This window comes from Prenolepis imparis, unplaced genomic scaffold (assembly GCF_030444845.1).
Source record: "Prenolepis imparis isolate NDT839.2.m4 unplaced genomic scaffold, iyPreImpa1.0 SCAF_2, whole genome shotgun sequence".
NCBI lineage: Eukaryota > Metazoa > Arthropoda > Insecta > Hymenoptera > Formicidae > Prenolepis > Prenolepis imparis.
The window spans coordinates 8,984,059-9,005,190 of record NW_028141160.1 but is presented as its reverse complement, the minus strand read 5'-3'; the positions used below and the strand labels follow the sequence as shown (position 1 = coordinate 9,005,190).

General features: G+C 40.6%; 2 protein-coding genes across 3 annotated transcripts in view; one reads left to right on the top strand and one right to left on the bottom strand.

Annotated features, from left to right (window-relative positions):
* LOC145948980 (magnesium-dependent phosphatase 1) overlaps window positions 1-21,132 on the bottom strand; it is a 162,350-nt gene that overhangs the window by 67,649 nt on the left and 73,569 nt on the right. The window contains exon 14 of one of the 2 annotated variants that reach the window (XM_083058620.1): window positions 20,045-20,086. The exons of the other annotated variant lie outside the window; for it this stretch is intronic. The gene's annotated coding sequence lies outside the window, so the exon portion shown is untranslated. The remainder of the gene's footprint in view (window positions 1-20,044; window positions 20,087-21,132) is intronic. 2 annotated transcript variants of the gene reach the window in all.
* LOC145948977 (discoidin domain-containing receptor 2) overlaps window positions 1-21,132 on the top strand; it is a 152,226-nt gene that overhangs the window by 66,124 nt on the left and 64,970 nt on the right. The window contains exons 2-4 of the mRNA XM_083058614.1: window positions 4,722-4,903; window positions 8,684-8,789; window positions 16,904-17,135. Of these exons, the coding sequence (XP_082914740.1) occupies window positions 4,801-4,903; window positions 8,684-8,789; window positions 16,904-17,135 (441 nt within the window). The 5' untranslated portion in view covers window positions 4,722-4,800. The remainder of the gene's footprint in view (window positions 1-4,721; window positions 4,904-8,683; window positions 8,790-16,903; window positions 17,136-21,132) is intronic.

Genomic DNA, 21,132 nt, shown 5'->3' with positions numbered 1-21,132 from the left:
AAAACATATTATTCACAACATATTACTATTTTATAACTTTTACCATATTATTATTTTAAAATTTAATTAGCAAATTATAACATACACAATATAAATATAAATAGGTAAGCTAGAATATTTAATTAGCAAATTTTATTAATATTTTTTTACAGAAAAATCAGCTGATTAAGAAACATTGAGAGAGAGAATGTCTCTTTCCCCGCAATAATATTTTCTCTCTCGTATTCATAGAAATGTTTTCGAGATGTCCTGTGTATTTGAAGCTTGATTATTGTAAAAAATAATTAATTTATTATATAATTAATTTGTTGTATAATAATTAATTTGGATAATTTGTCAGTGTATCTACCGAGCAATCACAACGTCTGATTAATGTCTTATATTACTACTGAAAAAAAATTAATTGAAGCTCTACATGACATATATGATTAAAGCGTTAATTTACTAATTAATTTTTAAAATAATGTTATAAAAATTAAAATAATATGTTTTAAATAATATGTTATAATATTTTTGACAGTTATCAGTTGATTTTTCTGTCAAAAAATATTAATCAAGAATAAGGTATTATAACATATTTTTACAACATATTACTATTTTAATTTTTTACCATATTATTATTTTAAAATTTAATTAGGAAATTGACGCTTTAATCAGCTGATTTCTGTGAAAAAATATTAATCAAGTTTAAAAACAAACTGTATATTATTTCTTTTTTTAAATATCATTCTCTTTAACATAAAATCGAAGAATGGCGCGCGCTTGTGATGTTCTAGTAACTTTTATTATATAATATATGGCACAAATTTTTGCCATTCAACGTCATAAGCAAGATTAACAATATATTTTTCTATATAATTTGACTGTAAATATTATTACAGGCAAATTTATATGAAAAAATGTATCTCTCCATACATATAAATAGCTAAATAAAGTTATATTATATAATGCACAATATATCCGTGAGAAAAATACAAAACGAAACAATTGTATTTACACATAGATTCCATTGTTTCTGACCTGCTCGTAAAACTAAGAATACGCGAAATCCTAATCAGAATGGATCTGAATCATCGAGACGTGTTTTCGAACACAATATGAGGATTATGGCTGAGATCAATTCATAAATTCTCTTGTATCCTTATGTTGCGTTTTACTCTTGGCATAATATTCTACCTTCCCAGATTTGCAGTTCTCATATTTGATACACGAAGAATAAAAAATCATACCGTAACGTTCACGCGAAATCTTGTATATAAATCAATTATTATAGTTTTATAAACGCATATAAAATATTAAAACCCCACACAGATGATATATCATTTCAAAATTACGACAAAGTATAAGCCAGCAGATTTTTGCGAATTATAAAATAAATTAATATATATCGAACCTATTGACTAAAACTATTCGTCATCATTAATGCCGTATACTGTTAACGTATACTAGATAAAAAAAAAAAAAAAGATTCGATGTTTTCAGTCGGGCTCGCAAAGAGTCGCCTAACAGGATCGCCTCGTTATAATCTTTCGATTCATCTGACTCGATGACAAGTCTCCCACGAGGTACAAACAGTCTCCCGGAATCCGTAAACAGGCGGCTCTTTTTTTTTTCCTCGACGAAGCCGAAGGGAGAGAGATGCACGCCGGTTCCGTGATTTCACGAGCGTGTCTACCTCGCCCACGCCTCACAAACGATCGCGCTCGAAAACGAATCTCCCTTTCCCGAACGCTTTACAGATAATTAACTGACATTAACGTTCCATTCGTCGGGCGTGGTTACGTTCGCGGTTAGCTCGTATTTCTCCACGAGAGCCGATGCATATGTGTTTTTACGACCGATAAGGATCGCTTTTCCAGCGAGATACCCAGCTGCTCTCCTCGTATGTGTGTACCTCGTTCTCCGCTATCCCAAGTCTCGTCCTGGACAACGACTCGACCGTCAGAGCGGATTACTGAATTCATTGGCTTCGTTTTGTACGGAGGACTTCGCCTCCACGTCGCCGACATCGTTTCTCCTTGGCTTCCGCGTAATTAAGGTCAACTCGACGATTTGTCGGGAGTGATTTCTTTCGGAGCTCGCGCACAGGAAAAGGGCAAATGTATCTCGTGAAACATGTGTTATCGAATAATATAATGCTATTACACGCCAACTTTTCTCCGTTACACGTTACGCAAGCGATATTGTTTCGTAGATTGTAATTAAATAACATATCAAGTATTCATAGCGTCTTAACGCTTATTCAATTATGCCAGGCGGATATTACTCTTCGATGAAAACCAGCTGGCAAAACCAGCTTATAAATAATATCAAATTAATTATGCAAAACTGCTAAACATTCAGAAACTTGTAATCACCGCGTATCGGAAATAAAATTAATACTCGCTTAGTAACACGAGATATCTCTATTACGGCGTGTCTCGTATCGGTATCACTTAGATATAAAATGAAATGAGTCATATAAGTGAAATCAAATCGATAGATACAGAAGCACCACCGCGTGTGGCGGCGTCTGCGCGCGCGACCGGAAATCCGCGATACCGCCAATAAAATATGTACACGTACAGCTCGCAGCTTTCGTGGTATAGGTGCCGCGCTACATCCCACGTGGCGTCTCCCTACACCCCCTACACGGACGTCTCGCGTGTATTAATCTGCATAAACTCATTCCTATGCAAACGAAGAGATTCGACGTTGAACTAGGATATCACGGGAAGCCTCCGTGGCTTACATCGCGGCTTAAACGAGCTTCTATACATGCGCACGCGTGCGGGCGCATGCCATTTCGCGCGCAAGCTGTTGGCGTGTGAGTGTAGATAAATATAGGATAGATACACGCATAGAGATATGTACGTGTGTATCGTAAACGATACCGATCGTAAACGGAATCTCCTTCGCCGCGCGTCGACGGCATAATAATTGCGAAATCCTCTCGTTTCCCTCATATAGTATAGAGACGACGCGCTGGCCGGCCGGCCATCCAAAAGGACGGCGACGACGAGAAAAGTGGCACCTGCCTGCTGAAACGATCGCGCGATAATCTGTCCCCTCTGTAGTCTGCGAGATGAAAAGAAAACAATCGATGAATAATTTCGTGGCCGCCAGAGTGCTTACCGCGCGTCCTGGAGAATTGATTTCGACGGGCGTTCGCGGGCGTTAAGTCCTTCATGAATACAATGAGGAGATAAAGCTTTTATGGCGGCTCGACGTATAAACAATACTGTTTTTCCGATAATTTTTAATTTAATACCCGGTGCTTAGGAAGATTAAATGTTTACGCGAGAGACGTAGCATTTCGTTTTACTAATCAACAAACTATATTGTGTATATCGTTATATTTAATTAAACGTCGCGATAATTATCACGCGTTCCTCGAGAAACTTGCTGTATGTATGCTCTATTTAATTATTCTGTGTTACCAATTCTTTTTAAATAAATTCTTTTCACCAAATAGGTCAAATAATTTTTCTACCATATTTTAATCTCAATTGTCCTACATATTAATACTAGATAAATATTTTTATACATGTAAAACAATGCAAAAAATTTGCTTAAAATTAAAAAATATTTCTCTAGCATAATTTAATTATCATGTTTGTAACAGAATGGTTAATTTTCATGCACGAAAAATATCCGAGAACGCGATTCGTTTACTTCATGAATATTCAATCACTCGATTATAGAAAATAAACCTACTGATATTATCGTCATTCATATGTTGGTTCGAAAGTCAGCAGGCGATAATACATCATGCCACTCGTTTCGAAGTCAAATAAGACCTACAATAAGCGTCCTACGATCGAGCAGCTGTGAAGGATTTTGCTCGATGCTCTCTTACCGGTTCTTCTTCCTACGACACGAGAGAGAAACGACGGGGCGCGCGCCGTAGAACAGATTTTGCACCGTCGCGACTATAAGCTGCGGCATGTATCTTTAATGCGGAGCACGCGAGGCCTACGACCGAACGACTTCTTACTACCATTCTCGCCATTACTTATTCACCGTCGGCGCAATTACTAACGGATACTCCATCAAACTCGAGACACCTTCTTCACCGAGAGATCGAGAGAGCCGCGAGTTACGCTCGTCGTATACACTTCTGACGTGTACCGCAGGATCACAAAGTGGGAGAAACGCATTATTAGCTCGAGAGGCTCGTGAGCCAATAAAGAGTCATTATCGCACGACAGTTCCTCAGATGCCTTTCAAGCTCGATTTCTGATCGCAAAATATTCTCGTGATCTCACGGCTAGAAAAATCGTCTGCCTCTTCGAAACATGTAGCTAACACGCATCGCATTCTTGTGCCATTTCCTTCTGGAAGGTGCATGACATGAGAAAATCCAACTCCGTCTTCAATTCCTAAGATTCGATACTTATAATAATAATAATATACATATTTGAAAGATTTCATACAAAAAAATTAGATAAAGAATAATTTTGCAGTAAAATTTTTATAATTTTATAAGAAATATTTTTGCATCGTGACTTTTGTGTCACTTTTGAGCGAAATATAATTTTCAAATATATACAACGCTAGTCAGAGAATGTCCTCAACATTCAAGATGGTATTCACTCCAGCGATAACTATACGCGCGTCATCTCTCCACCAAGGCGAACTCATTTTCCAGTCAACAAAACGACCCGCTTTGTGGGAGCTTCCCAACTCGACAATTGTCAGGCATGAAATAACGCGATTGCGCTCTTCCTTTTTTGTTTCAGGTTGACGAGGCAGAAATGGCACGGCGGGAATCTCGGTGAGGAAAGGGCGAGGGTGAAGCCCTCGCAGGAAACGGGAGCTATGATGAAAAGCTTAGATTTCCTCGCCAGAAGGGCGCCACCTGCCGTCCACCTTTTCATCGTTTTGCTCGCGTTCACCCCCGCTTACCATGGCGTGGACCTCTGTAAGTAGCTTCTAAGCTCTAATCCGCATATAGCACTCGTCGCTTCGCGTCGTGAAACTTTGTGGCTATAGCTCTTTGGCCCGCGCACACAGGTTGTTTCGTTTATAAGTTATTAACGACGCGGGGCTTGCGCGACCACTTTCCTCCCTCCGCTTACAGAACTTACACCGCCGCAGTCGACGAACTTTCGATCCGGGATCGGCTTTGACCGTGGTCATTAGGTATCTTGTCTATCTGAAGACGCTGCGTCTTATCATTCGAATCGCGCGTGCCTATATTGAGCGATGTCTCGTGGGTCTTCGAGTAGACGGAGTCTGAACATTTTCATCTCGACAAGAAATGGTTACTTAAATATGTACTTGATATAATTAAAAAATTATATCAAATAATTTAAATTTTAATAATTTAAATTTGAAAAATTTATGTCAAATACATATTTAAGTAATCATTTCTCGACAAGAAATGTACTTGATAAATTTGAAATAACACATCCTTCAATACGGAAAAATGTTTGACGAATAAAGAATTAATGCTTAATAATATCATTATCGTATTTAATATCATCTAATATCATAATCTTTTATTTTCAAAGAATTAATTAGAGAAAGCCGTAATATTTGATACACTCATGTTACTAGAATTTTTAATTAATATCATAATCGGCTTGAATATATATACTTGAATGAAAAAGAACAGCTTTTATAAATCAACAAGATTATAAAGAAAATCTACTTTCCGAGACGGTGTGGAGTATCCTACTTATCGTATTAATAATAAATAATCGCCTTGTTTCGCGAAGCCCTGTGTTCGCGAGAAACAACTTAATAGAAATAGATTTCCGGACATAGAGATAAGAAAAATCGCATCGTAGCCACCATAACGGAACGCTTAATAATTGCGCCCTTCCAAACACCCTCAGCGATTTCCTCCCTTCCCTTGTAATTTATCTCAGCGCCAATAGCTGGGAAATAATCGATAATGTTTTTCTCGAATCCTGCTGTCTTTTCCTGGACGTCGATATAGAATCACACGAAGTGTCCTGCCATCAGACATCTCGAGGATTAAACGAAGGGAGAGATCGGCGTCTCGCGGCGGAGAGTGTCGCGTTTATAGGAACCCTTATTCACGATCGATTTACGATCGGGATATCTTACGGTAGCCCATTGGACCGGACGCGCCGACAAAGGAAACGGATTCCGTCGCAAAACGGTCCAACTTTATCAAGGGTCGTGAGAATTCCAGGCGGGGGTGCGCGATATATACGTACATATATATATCGGTTGGACCTTCATTAATAATAATAGCCCGCCACGAATCTCGATCGAATCTCTTCCCCCTTTGTTGTCATGACTTTCCTACCATCGATTCGAATCGCTTCTCCCTTCGAGAGCTGGCCTCTCTCCCGCTAAATTCGGAGACATATATTAGCGACGAAATCGCGATGTATCGGGGGCCGACCTTCATTAATAATAATAGCGAGAGTCCCGTCGCGATGATCTCGAACTCGCTCTTTGCGTTCTCGAGGAAGCGGGGAGGGCACGATTTTTCCGCTCTATAGCGCTCCGCGGAATCCGAAGACATATATTAGCGACGGGTATCGCGATATATCGAGAGGAGCCCTTCATTAATAATAACGACCAGTCGGCGCGAGCGCGTTTCCTCCCTTTGTCGACTCGACTTTGTTGCCACGTCGATTCTAATCGGTGCAAGTCCCCCGAGAAAGTCGGACGTACATATATTAGAGCGCCGGAGAATCGCGATGTAACGAGGAGAGAGAAACTCTCCGTTAATAACAACAGCAGAGATTAATCCGGTCGATCGATTGGTTCCGCGACGTGCACATTTGTAGGCTAGTTATGTACTTCCCGTTCGTCGATTACGATCGCGTTGCTCGAGAGATCGAAGTCGCATTAGCGGCACATTGTGCTCTTTCCCGCGATAGATATCCCTTCGAATCGCCTTGCGTTATCGTTTCCGATTATCTCTCCGCGGGAGGTTGCGGAGAGATGACAAAGTTCCTGGGACGGAAACGATCGTGTGCGTAAATTGTGCGTGTCGCGCAAATTGCGAGCTTTATAATCTTAAGCCGCGTCGACGACCCGCACGATCTCCCTTCCTCTTCCGCCGCTTTCGCGCAGAGATTCCGTTCGGCGATAAAGTACGTTGGATTAAAACGTAAGACCAAAATACACATTTCACTCCGGTCGGCGGCGCCGGGCGCGGAATTACGAGAGAGGTAGCAGAGAGGAAAGTGGTATAACGTCGGAAGAACACTGCAAACTTTCGTCGGTATAAATGGCCATCTACATGCCCGTGTTCTGTTCCGTTGACTTAGCGCGGATTCCTTCCGTTATGCGCGCTCCCCGGGCACAAAGCTGCATCCTCTCCTACCCCTATATAACCCTCCCCTATAACAGCAGGCTCGCGCTACATCTGCACTCGATATCCGGGCATTAGGCATTATCGTTGTCGGCCGGGGGTACACATATACCTATTGCCCGGGCTACTTGAAATTTTAACAGTCTCCGTGTCGCATAATGGCATCGTTACTTCGCGTGTAAACCGTAATCGATGCCGCGATACTATATCATGCACGTGGGACTCAAACTCCGAGTGTTCACGACCGATCGGGGAGCCGTCGTGCCCGAATTAGTTACGCTTCGATATGCGTTCCTTTGTCGAATTACAAGGACTCGACGTGTGTATAGGTATACCGTACATGTACGTATCGTCTGTGAATTTGCCAGCTTTGACGCAATACGCGGAGCATCCGGTCCGCTAGAGTAAACGACCGGATACGCTCTGTGTTTCCGAGACAAAGAGCCGATAACGCGTGGGCGATTAATGGCGCCCTTAAAAAAATATTTAAAAAATTTAAAAAAAAACGCAAAATGTACTTTCTATCGTCCCTAATGATACCGCCGTGACGCGGACGATATGAATGCGAACATACGTCATACTTTGTTCGAACTTTATTGCACAAGCGGGAAAGGAACGCCTCTTGAAAATGCGCGCGTTGGAGAGACCGGAATAAATAATGTATGCAAAGTAGACGGTATCGTTTCTTCGATGGCCCTTAACCCTGTCATTGGCGTCTGATGCTCGTCGAAGTAGATACACGGGGGGGGGGGGGGGTGGTATTCTTTTCGGACTATTAAATCTTCGGAAGATAAAGCGCTTTACGACCTTCATTAATGAGCGGTCACGAAGAGCTTGTAAAGTCGAACGCGCGGACGACGACCCCGTTTAAAAACCGTCGTCAATTTATAATGACCGGCGTAAAAAAAAATCGCGTACGTTGTCGTACGATTCGCGCATCCCTTCACCGCGATTACCGCGTTATCGACATCATTTTTCATCGTCGTCCGCGGAGGCAAAACGCGCGATCGACATCGTACACAACGACGATAATAAATATTTCGCGGGGCTATCTCGCAGGAAGACATCCCGTTTGCCGGCACAGTCGCGCGCGGTCCTCGCAAGGCAGCTGTGTTCATCTGTGAAACAATTAGATCGGTCCAGGAGATATGGAAACGTCGAGGCAGCCCACTAGCCCCCCTTTCTCCCCCCCTATCCTCCTCTTCAAACCGTAACTTCCACCCGCACCCGACACAAGCAACTGTACCACGCGAGCGTAAAACCGGCTATCGCGCGGATCCATCTCGGTTAGCTGGTTATTTAGCCGTTTATGATCCGGCCGCGGCGATGCACGCCTGCAGAAGAGGCTCGTATAAATTCAAAACCGGCTAACCTCGACGACGCCACGTTTGTTTGTTGCAGCCCAATGCATCGCGCCGCTCGGCATGGAGGCCGGGGCGATCCCGGACGCGGATATCAACGCCAGTTCCAGCTTCGACACCGGAAACGTCGGTCCCCACCTGGCACGGTAAGCGACAGTTTTTCATTCGGATAGCCTGCCGGGGGCCGCCATCGATCACTCGTATCTACCGGCGCCTTCTGTTGCGCTCGATGCACTCGCGATCTGGCCGCTGCACCGCGTCCGATATCGTAGGACCTTCGCGTTATAGATATACGCAAAAAATAAAAAAAAATAGATCCCGGCCGCGATCTTTTGCACGCGTAACGCATAAATCAGACTCGAAATGCAATATTCATAAAGAGGATAAAGACTTTCGCTTTCACGTAGTTTTCATTATGACAAAGTAATCAATTCGAGCATATCGCATTCCTTCGGTTTCAACCTCCTCTGGTTTTATAAAAGCAAAAATGCTGATCTTTTTTTCCTTTCTTGTATATCGACAAGATAAATATATCGCTTCGTGGAAGGGCTAATTGTAACGCCTCTGCGCGCGAGCATGAATACCAAAAGCTCTCCCGCGAAACGCCCGACTCCCTCGTTAATACGTAAAATCCGGAATATCAGGTTTATAATTCTATGGCGAAAGACATTATTACCCGCGTAACAAAGAGAGCAACCCGGCCGCGAACGTAATTATTTCTGATCTAACGGGGCGTATAGCTTTAACCCCCCGCTTATATGCGCGAAGACTAACAACTAACGGAGATTAGTCGACGTCTCTTATCGTCGCTTCGTGAAACGAAAAAAGTTCAACGCCGACGACGGTGGCCGCGCCGGGAGGGAAAAAAAGAGAAATCTAATTATATAAATTAATGCCTATTCCCGCGAGAGGTATAAATTCTCGCAGCAACAACGTATAATTAAGTAATCCGCGTACATACCTTTCCGATAGCTATCGCTTCTCGTTTGGCACTTGCCCGCGCGAAATAAATATTTATAGAGCTGTTAAACCGATCGTCGATTTCCCGTCAGTTTGTTCTTCGATTTAAAAACGAATTTATTTTTAATCGCACGGCTGACGAAAATTATACGACGCGAATTTATGGCCGATCGGGGATTTGCCGCCCGTTGCGTTTCTGTTTTGCGTTAATAATTTCTACGTCATTATTGGATCCGTCGCGCGTGCTGTTTACGCTCGTAATTATTTATAACAACGACAACACTAATAGCTGGCGAAAACCTTAAAAACCTTCCCCCTCCCCCCCTCGTTCTACATTTCCGTGCGGATTAATATTTCAGTAGTAGAGGTTTATTACAAGTGCGGACGTTTAATGCAACTTTTTGCTTTATACCGAGTTAATATACGATTAAGTACAACGGTAGTAGAATTAATTCCATTCCAAATTAATTTCCACCTGCATTTTGTCTCGCTATTTCGCCACATTCGCGTACTCCATCCACCTCGCAAACATTCGCAAAATGGCTGTAGCGCAAAACAGAGATCGCCTTCAGCGGACATGCCTCACAGGAGTATCTCGTCCTCTAATGCAATTATCACAAAAGGACCTTTGACGTATCATGTGCCTAGACTAAAAAGAGTATTGCACCTGGCTACAGTGGTAAAAGGGTCGGTCGTGGTAACGCCTCTGGTAGCCGCCGGTGCAACGCATGAATACGAGATGCAACCGGCGGAACGTACGTGCGGCCAAACTAGCTCCTCAACCCTTGTTCTTTCTCTCTCTCTCACGCGTGCGTTTAGATATTAATGCGTGGGGCCCGGTATTCGCCGGCGGTTTGCAGTGCACAGCGGCGGGTTTATACGAATATTCCATCCCACGGGACGCGTATCCCAGTCCGGCAGGCCGCGGTAGAGAACCGAACCGGGTGCGCGCACCAGGTCTATGGTATATGTATACATGGAGCCCGTTAGTCGACGGCCCCCGCGGGCTCTCCGATATTAATACATTCCATTACCGCAGACAATGACCGGCTGAATGGGCCTCCGAGTCTTGATGAGCTCCGCTGCGCCCCCACATCGCGCGCACCCAGGATTCTCTCTCCTCCGGCCGCGCACGTCACCATCTAATTTAATACAGGCCGGCCTCGGGCGCGCGAGGTGCCGCGGACGTTTACAACTGCTCTCTCTCTCTCTTTCTTTTTTGTTCGACGAAAAAAAGAAGGGAAAAAGGAAATTGCCCCGTCATTTCCTTCGGAATTTCGCGAGATGATAGGCCGACGAACATTTTTGCCCCGATACGAATTACCGCGGTTACGGCGCATTTTTCTTTCTCACGCATCACCGTGCGCTCAGAAAAGAAGACAGAGGGGTAAAAAAAAAAAAAAAGAGAAAACGTGAAGCTAGGTGTTCCGCGAGCTTTCTCGTTATACTGAAAACGTCCGCCGTCGCGAATTAAAACAACGCGTTTTGGAGATGCGCGACGTGGTTACGTCGGAGAACAATCTCTCGGAGTGAAAACACACGGAATATAAAATACACAAGTTGTTTCATAATTTGAATATTACATAAAGGTTGACATGGAGCTCTTGCGCGGAAATATGTTAGAAGACAGTTTTTTCTATAACTTGCGCAGTTTATTGTGCGATGATCATTTTGACGTTCTAAAAAAAAATTCTTTCGTAAATATAGTAAATCTAATGTACGGAAGAAAGATTCGTTTTCCTCGAATACGACTTCGTTAATTTCAATTGAAATTGAAAATCTGATTTACAACGCTGCGGAACCGCGATAAATCATCCGTGAATGGAAGAATAAACAGTTTATCGTCCAACGCGTATCGCGAGAGCTAATGGAGCGCGTCTTTTCCAATTATTGAGTGAAAAATTTTTGACGTACAATCGGCGCGAAAAAGCAACATTGCATTTTGTACCGCACACGCTCTCCTTTCAAGAGAATCGCGCGGCTGCAAGTTCTTTTGCACGTTTCCACCCCGTTTTCCTTTTCTTCGTGTTTCCGTTGAACGGCATTTCTAGAATGGATGCAATTAAGACGCCAAGTAGAGGCACATAGAACGGGAGCGAGATAGGAGCGCTCGGAGAAATTAGAGTTGAGTTGAGAAATCACAGAGACGACTCTCGCCGCGTAATTTTGTGTATTTGGAATGAAAATATAGTGCGCGTTTTAATTTATTCACCGGACAAACTGTGATTATACGTGCTAATTACATCGATGCATACCATTAAGCTCGCAAATTTATTTTCAACGGGAGAGCGGAATATTTAATTGTTATTATTCGCGTTGTAAATGTATACCGTTAATATTACCATAGCTTTCGAACAGTATAAACGAACGATGGTTGTTTCCGTGCATGTGTACTTTCACTGTATACACTCAAACAGCTGGAAATGTGATACGAACCATTTTCCTAAATAGAGGGACGGCAGGAAACTGCACGATACAAGATATTTACTTCAGAAAAGGACGTGTAGGCGTCGAATTAGCGAATTTTTACAGGCTCGCGTAATAGCTCTCTCAGAGTCATTACTTAATACACTATAATTTAGAAAAGATAAGATGGCAGTTATAAAAGAGACAGGCGCGCCGTTTATAGTCGTTTATACTTTAGCGCGTCAAGCGATATCAAAGTGGATTCTATTTTCGATCTTACTCCTTTTAAACACCGAGTCAAAACATCAGAAAATAATTATTAAAATAAAGACATATATGGACCATCGCGGACGAAGAGCTCTCCAAAAATAGCATCCGATCTGATTGATTGAAATTTCTCGAAATATGCCAATAAAATGATATGTCGATATTTATTTTCTCTTCAATATGTGTGCGTAATCAGTGTATGCTTGAAAACACTTTAAAATAATTAATTATTTTATTACGCAAATATGTCAGTTGTAATGGACAAATTAACATTTTAAATTATTGAAAAAGACGAAAATATTAATATATTTTTTACTACTAGTCTATTTAAATTAGCTTTTAAATGTGTATATACATTATTTTCTATTATATTTAATAAATATAAAGCTAAAATAGTTAAAATATTTTTTTATGAAAAGAATAATTAAATGTGCGGTTTCATAAAAATAGATCTGATCTTAGAGAAATTTAATCCTGCGATATTCACAATACAGATTTTACAAAAAAAGAGAGCGACGACGACGGATAGCAAGTAAATCAGTAAAGATTCGATTAATAAGTACCGAGATTGTCTTTTTGATTTATTATAAATATAATTTAGATTGAGAACGTGCAAAAAACAATCAAATCGCACAGAATTGGATATTTAACATAACAATAAGCTACGTGATATATTAATCGTCTAATAAATTTCTAATTAATTTTTCTTGAAATACTTTAATAATATAATTTAATTATGTATAGGCAGGTGAAAGGCAACCGTCAAGTTTATTGTTACGTCCATGAATAGCTCGATTTAACTCGACAACCCACACACTATATATATTACCAACAAAAGAGGCCGAGCGTAAAGTACTCGAGGACAGGAGCGTTTCGCTATTTATTCGCGTCCGTGGAGAACTAGCTCGAAAATTTTGCGGGTAGATACTCGTGTATAATTCACCTAACTCGAAATTATCGCCTTATATAAAAGCAGAATTTTTGAGACGAGTTTAACGAGCAGAAATCGAGAAAATGTGATTAAGAGATGAATGCAAAGCAGCATACGTCTAAGGAATAATTTCGTTCGGCGGATTCGTCGTCCCCGGCCAACGAACCGATATTCTCTGTCGACCTGAATATTTAATTACACGGATAAAATCGTTCCGACAGTACGCGAGGTATCCAATTAAAATATTTTCACGTAATTAGCTAGTGCGTAACTTGAAGAATCTCTTTATAATCGAATATATGTTGAAGATGATTACCATCCTTCGTCGTGCTGTATATGTGTGTGTATTAGATTGAAAAATAACTCTTCGTTTCTCCGTAACGATCATTCAATCCGTAACGATAACACGCGATAAAAATTCCGCTGTGTGACAGATTCAATTTTCCCGTGACCGACAACGTCGTCGTCGAAACGGTAATAACGGTGATTCTTTTTTTTTTCACTGCTAAATTAAATTCTGACCGCGGCTGTGACGGGACGGGGCTATTGTCGTACGAAATCGCGCGCGAATCATTTTCCATCTTTTTTTTTTCGGATCGATCGTGCTCCGCCACTCGCCGCCGGCGCAGTTCGAGATGTGTCCGTCAATCTTCCCGATCGATGGTTTGCATAATGCAAACGCGTTAACGTGCGGGAATAGCGAGCAGTCCTGCTGTCACGTGCCCGTTTTATTCCGGCGAATGCGGAGAATCGACCGCGAGGCGGTTGACGCGATGGAAAATTTAAGTTTGCCACGCCGCCCTTCTCTCGCCCCGCTCGATTTAATGCCGTCCGTCCGTGTCAGTCGTGTGATACGGACGACATGGAGTATGGAGTCTTCGGTGGTTCGGCGTCGTGTCCCACCGTCGAGGAAACGATTAAGCCGGATCGTCTTTTTGGGGGAACGCACGCGGGGACCACACACCTCGATTCTTCCTCTTGCCTCGCGACCACTCTCTTGGAAAGTTATTATAAATAGAACTTGCGAGAAAGAGAGAGAGAGAATCGGTATTTTGAATACCACTGCGAATTTTTGACGATATAAAAGAAATAATGCGCGAAATGAGATATTGTGTTTTTATAGAAGCAAATTCGCGTTTGCATACATTTACATTTAGTTTAGATAGCGAAACTTTGTAATTCGGCATGGAATTTCTATTAAAAAATCATATTTTTTTGCTAAGAATTTAAAATATTTATATTTCGAAATAAATTCTTGCATATATTATGATTTTATTTTTTTAAAATAATTATAATGCAGCAATATCTTGCAAAACAATTATTCATTTCTGTAAATGTATGAAATAGTGATATAATAGTATATATATAATTATTTTATAATGCAAACTCATTTGTTTATTTTCCTTAATGATATGCATCCGTAATGATATACATCATTATCAAGTAATATCGTATTATATTCGATTTATTAAATACATTTTTGTTTTTAAACGTTCGTTCCAGTCAAACTCGCATTATTCGATTTCATTTCGATCAGGTCGCTAATATCGTCGATGCGATGCTAGTACAGAAATTAAAATTCACCAACAACTTTTTATATAAATATCAATCAATATTCATCAGAAATTCACGAAAAATAATTTTTTCTTTATATATTTATCGCAAACAAAACTTTTTCCGACATCGCATCTATTATGACTATTATGACTCTTTTAGACCGTTCAAAATCAATTTTTTTCCTACAAAAATTTTGATGAAAAATTATATATACCTGCTCTATGTTAAAGATCTCTGTATAAAAAATGTATAAATTGAAATATATTGACATTCGTATAATAGCTGTACTTTCTCAGCGCGATAGAGAGCTTCGTCATACGTCATACGTTCGTAGAACTTGCGCGACTTGTCATTGCCGCTAAGCACCTTCAGTTAACCAGCCGGTATGAGCCGGTTGTTAACGATAAAGAGGTGCGCTTCCACCACGCAGGTTGTAAATCTTGCGAAAGCAGCCATGACTATTATAACGACGAGTAGGCAGGCGCGCCGAGCATTGAGAATGCAGTCGCGTTATCATGCTCGGCTAATGACGAACTCAAGGCACGATTATTAGCACCTTGTGGATCAGCCGCGACGCAATTCCCATCCCGGCGCGACGCGAGCACCGTAAACAGCTCTATTTATATTCCTCATTATCGAGAAAAATTATTATAATCATCTCGCGCGCACATCGTTTTATTATAAATTGTATCTCATTTATAGCGGTAAATAAAAAAGAAAGACTCTCGTATAAAAAGCACGATCGTCCCATCATCGGCGTAATATCATCGCGAATTATGTTTTTCTCGCGAATGTTTTTCTCGCACGTTGAAATTCGCGTTTCATTTGCGCCGAGTCTGCTGCGATATTGTTACTGCAGAGCGATTCCTAATCTACAATTTGAAAAGAATACACCTTACCCGTACATAACTATACATATTCTCGACGTATAATGCCGAAAAGGAGCACCACTCTTAGTCGAGCATTTAAACGGTCCACGCAATTAGGGAAGGCGCTTTGCGCTTCATGTTTTATTCATGCTGGCCCCGGCAACAGAGTTCTCCTTGCCTTGCTTTCGACCCTTCGAAGATTAAAACCGAAGCACGAAGCGCGCACAGCTTGAACGTATAAATGGCCGCGCGTATCCCCCGTCCGACCCGTATCAACCCGCGAAAGATGATACGTGGTCACTCGCGAATCTATACGATTTTCCACCTATATGTAAATTTCGCGATTATCGGACCGGACTTTGGAAATCTCAATAAGCTTCCAGATTTTCGATGATCTCGAGAGAACGGCGAGAGTCGGAAAGCCCATTCTTTTCGTTTGCATTTGTGACCATTCATCACTTCTCCCTCCTTCTCTCTCGCGTTCTCCAATACTAACGAGAGAACGTTCTCCAATACGAACCATCTTCTTTAAATCTTAAATTTCATAATAATTTGACAATATGATATAATACTCTGGTACAGTAATATTGATTATTTCTTAATGTGTTAACTTTTATATAAATAGTTTCCTGCAATGTTACGAACACGGGTTTTTTTTTCTCCCCAAGAAAAGAGAGACAAAGAATTCAAAATATCTTTTTAATTCCAAATCTTTCAAGCTTCATTAAAATGCAATTCGCATTCACGTTGTGTGCACAGTCCGTATGGCGTCAGCGAAATAAGATTCAAAAAGAAAGAGAGAGCACGAAATCTCCGAGGTCTCGCGCACGTAAACGCGATAATATCGGAATTCGGTGCGAGGACTTCAATGGTCGACCGCGTGTCGGTTGATCTTCAGATAGCGCAAGATGAACGGTGCTGGCGAGGAACTAACTCGATACTTTCACATCTAATTAGATCGTTACTTTTATGAGCGGACCGAACCGAGAACATACATGGCTGCTTGGAATTTGATAGTATTTTAAATCGATGATCGGACGGGCAGAATATTGCCAAGAATACAAATCGTTCGTATAATTTTAAGCGTTTAAGCTTAACAGCGTCAAGTTTAAAAGTTTTAGCAAATTCTTTTACAACCTCTGAATTTTAAATAACAACATTCACGTATAATATATTCAAGAAAAAATGTATATTTAAGAATTTTCTTCTTAAAATTACTAAAGAAAATTAATGTAAAAGTTAATTTAGTACTCGACTGTTGATGTTATAGATTGAAATCGGAGAACCTCGGTGGCGCCTGGTGTCCTAAGGACCAAATCACCAAGGAAGCTCGAGAATGGCTGGAGATCGACCTTCATTCGATCCACTTGATCACGGCTACCGCTACTCAAGGCCGTTTCGGGAACGGCGTGGGTGTAGAATTCGCAGAGGCGTATCTGCTGGAGTACTGGAGACCGCGACTGGGCAAATGGGTTCGATATAGAGACATCAAAGGAGAGGAGGTGAGCGCCTTAACTTAATTAAAGATTCTCTATCGTAGCGCTAGATTACCGATCCATAGCTAGAACGCTGCCGCGAAGTTGTTAGCCTTTTTCCGAATCGAGTTGTTTCCGACTGATTGGATTCTCTATTACTTGCTCATTACCCTAATTGTTTAATCCAATAATAAAACTATTAAAAACAGAGAAACTATACTAATAATTCTTCCTGCCTTAGTTTCAAATGTGTGCTTTATATCATGTGAGCATATATATTGCACTTTTTCAATCTTATTTGAAATTAATATGTATCGTTTAATTATATGCATCTTACACGCACATAATTTGCAACTTATATTTATAATATTTTGCAATATATATACAAGAGATATTTATAAGAGGATCTCATCAACTCAAAGATTTTTCTTCGAATTTTCTCATATTCTTATTTTTATATATCTCACATATTTTATTTTACATAAATACAAAAAATTAAAAATTTTTTTTTTAATTAAAATCTGACGAAACGTCACAGATTGATGACACGCGGGCTATTTTGACAAAAACCCTCGCTGCTATCGTGATTTATGACGTGATGCTGGCGCCGATTCGCGCATCTAACGGCGCCAATTGATGCTGCAGCTGCTACAGTAGCAGCGCGAACGGTCGAAATAGGCACGATCTCGAGCCATCTTGGGCATTGACCCGAAATAATCGCTCTTCCGAAAGCTAAAGGTGTCGAGATCGTTATTCCGGTATATATCCGGGTAGGGCAGCGCGTTTCTGAACGCGCAGAAGCTTTAGGGCAGCATGCCTGCGCACAGAAACGAGCGCGACTTCAAAGTGTTTGGCCGACGATCAAGAATCGATTGCGGGGGCACGGGATTATCCTTGTTCGAAATGTAAGCCGCTTATCGCGAATCCGTAAGCTAATTTTGTACCGTCGGTGCGTACCACTTTGTCGAGAACCCGGCCTCGTACACTACCTCTCGTATACGCCTCGAGCCTTCGGCTTGTCTGCTCGCGAGGGCGAATCTGCGTTGCGCGAGTCTCTCGACAACTAACAGCGAAACCTGTGTTGAAGTATTAGCGGGAGCAGCTGCGGTGAGCGGAACGAGTTCGTGATGGACGCCGTAAAGTTAGGATACCCTGCATTACGTATAGTATGCATTAGCGGCAGTATATTCCGTTCATATCCGTAGCAACGAACCGCGATCGATGCGCTTACTAACCGCGCTTAGGGCATTTTCCAGATTGGAACCTCTCACAAATATAAAGACCCCTAAAGCTTAACTACAGTTCTCTCCGCAATCTGACGAGCTCTTTGATACAAACAGAAACGAGATTTATATCTCGCCACGAAATAATGTTTCGCGATGGAAATATATTTTCTTAGAAACCGTTCTTTGTCAAAAATAGATAATCACTTTCGGAAGAAGCGATCTATATAGGTAGCATTTTAACAGAGAAACACCCCGTATATACATTCAAACCATCACCCCGTGTATATTCAAACGATCAGCCGGACTCGCTCGCTCGGAGTAGATTCTGTCCACATGATGGCGACTGCAAACATCAAATGGGAACCCTGATATATCGTTTACCTTTGAGGGAGCCGCGCACCGCGAGCATCGCCAACGGCGACGGGACACGTTCCCGGGCGAACTTAATGTCGTCTACCATCACCGTCGATCTAATGTTTATGGACTACGTCGCTATTACGACACTTTAAGCCTCGTTCACCGGCACGTCCCCTCGGGCGCGATTCTAACATTGCTCCCCGCTCATTAATGCACCGATGATCCCTGGTCTCGCTTTACCGCGTTAAGAAGAAGGGACCCGATACACGTTCTGAAAGGCGAGACGAAAAACCTCGCCTAACCGCTAGGTAAATTGGCCATCCGATCGGCCGTCTCTATATACATCCGCCCGTCCGGTTATGATCTTATTAATATTGATGGAGCATCCGCGCCGGCGCTAATGCGTCGGGGGACCGCGTTGACTTCGTTGAGCCCCCTCACCCTTCTCGCCGGCGAGAAGGCACCTCGCGTGTCGCGCGATTAACTTCATGATTATTCAGTACTTTATGATTAGCCCGCTTGGTTTTCTGTCTCGGAGGCAACCCTCCTGAAAATGTTTCGTCAACAATTTTCGTCCAAATTTCATGATTATTTAATTTTAATTAACCAACTGCTTCAGTCTATAATGTGCGCGTTCAATTATAACGATTGATAACTAATGCATTTTTGCTTTTAATCGGCAGGAACAAAAGATGATTTTTGCAATTTTCTCAATATTATTATTCCTTTCTAAAAAAGGCATGTTAAATCGATTCTCGCAAGTATTGTTGCCTCTTCCGCGATGCTGATTGGCTGTCTCGATTCGCATTGTGCATTATTCGCGAGGGTTAGCAGTTTGACAGTTTGTTCAAAATAAAATAAAATAAAATAATATAATATATTTTAAATAATATGTTATAATATGTAAAACTCGATTAATATTTTTGACAGTTATCAGCTGATTTCTGCCAAAAAATATTAATCGCGGATAAAGTATTATAACATATTATTTAAAACATTTTATTTAATTTTATTTTTAACAAACTGTTAGACTAACCCTTGCGATGACAGCCTCTCGATACTACGAATATAAAACACAATGCGAATCGAAACAGTCAATCAGTACGGAAAAAATGCAACAATACTTGCGAGAATGGACTTAACATGTCCTTTTTAGAAAGGGATGTTATAATATTTTAAATTTGATTAATATTTTTAACAATTATCAGCTGATTTTTGCCAAAAAATATTAATCGCGGATAAGATATTATAACATATTATTTAAAACATGTTACTATTTTAATATTTTCAACATATTATATACATATACCCCATTACCGCTTTAGCAATGTCATAAAATAATTTCTCACTCACCAATGCGTACAATATCGGTGTTGTAGTCCACAGCACATTGATCTGAAAACAAAATATTCAAATTATGTATATACATATATGTGTGTCGAATATCTCATATATACAATATAAATATGTAAGCTAGAATATTTAATTAGCAAATTTTCGCTTTATTAATATTTTTTTACAGAAATCAGCAGATTAAAGCGTTAATTTGCTAATTAATTTTTAAAATAATAATATGTTATAAAAATTAAAATAATAATATGTTTTAAATAATATGTTATAATACTTTAAACTCGATTAATATTTTTGACAGTTATTAGCTGATTTCTGTCAAAAAATATTAATCGAAAATAAGGTATTATAACATATTATTTACAACTTATTACTATTTTAATTTAACATATTATTATTTCAAAATTTAATTAGCGAATTAATATTTTAATCAGCTAATTTCTGTGAAAAAATATTAATCGATGAGTTTAAACAAACTTTTTTTTTTAAATATCATTCTTTTTAACATAAAATCGAAGAATGGCGCACATAGCGCGCGCTTATGTTGTTCTAGTATCAATAAAAAATACCGTTTTTTTAGCTTATTAATATAATTATCTTGAAAATGTGCGAACAACAGAAAAACGATCAAAAGCATTGACTTAAACGCATGATTAATGGCGATGCAATTGGACAGTTGCTAACATGACGTGATCTAAAATCCACCCGAGATACAGTTTCTCAAGCGTGTGACATATCCCGGCTCATCACTATTCATTGCCTTATTATCAACTCGGCGTATGTAATCCTTTTGGAACGCATTCACACGTAAGGAGCAAATTGCTCGCGTGTAAAATTTCGCGGTTAGCAATCGAGGAAAAAAGAACGACGATGACGCTGTTCGAACATTTCAGTATCGTATCGATTTGTCCTTTTTGAAAGACCAGCTATTCGTTATCGATCGAACATGCCTCTCTATATCTGGCGTCCGATTATTATCTTGTTAATATTGATAGCCAGCTTGCGCCGACGCTAATGCGCCGGAGGATTCTGTATCTCCCTCGCACATGCTGAAGATGATGTCTATCGTCATCGGCGCTCAACCGCGTAAT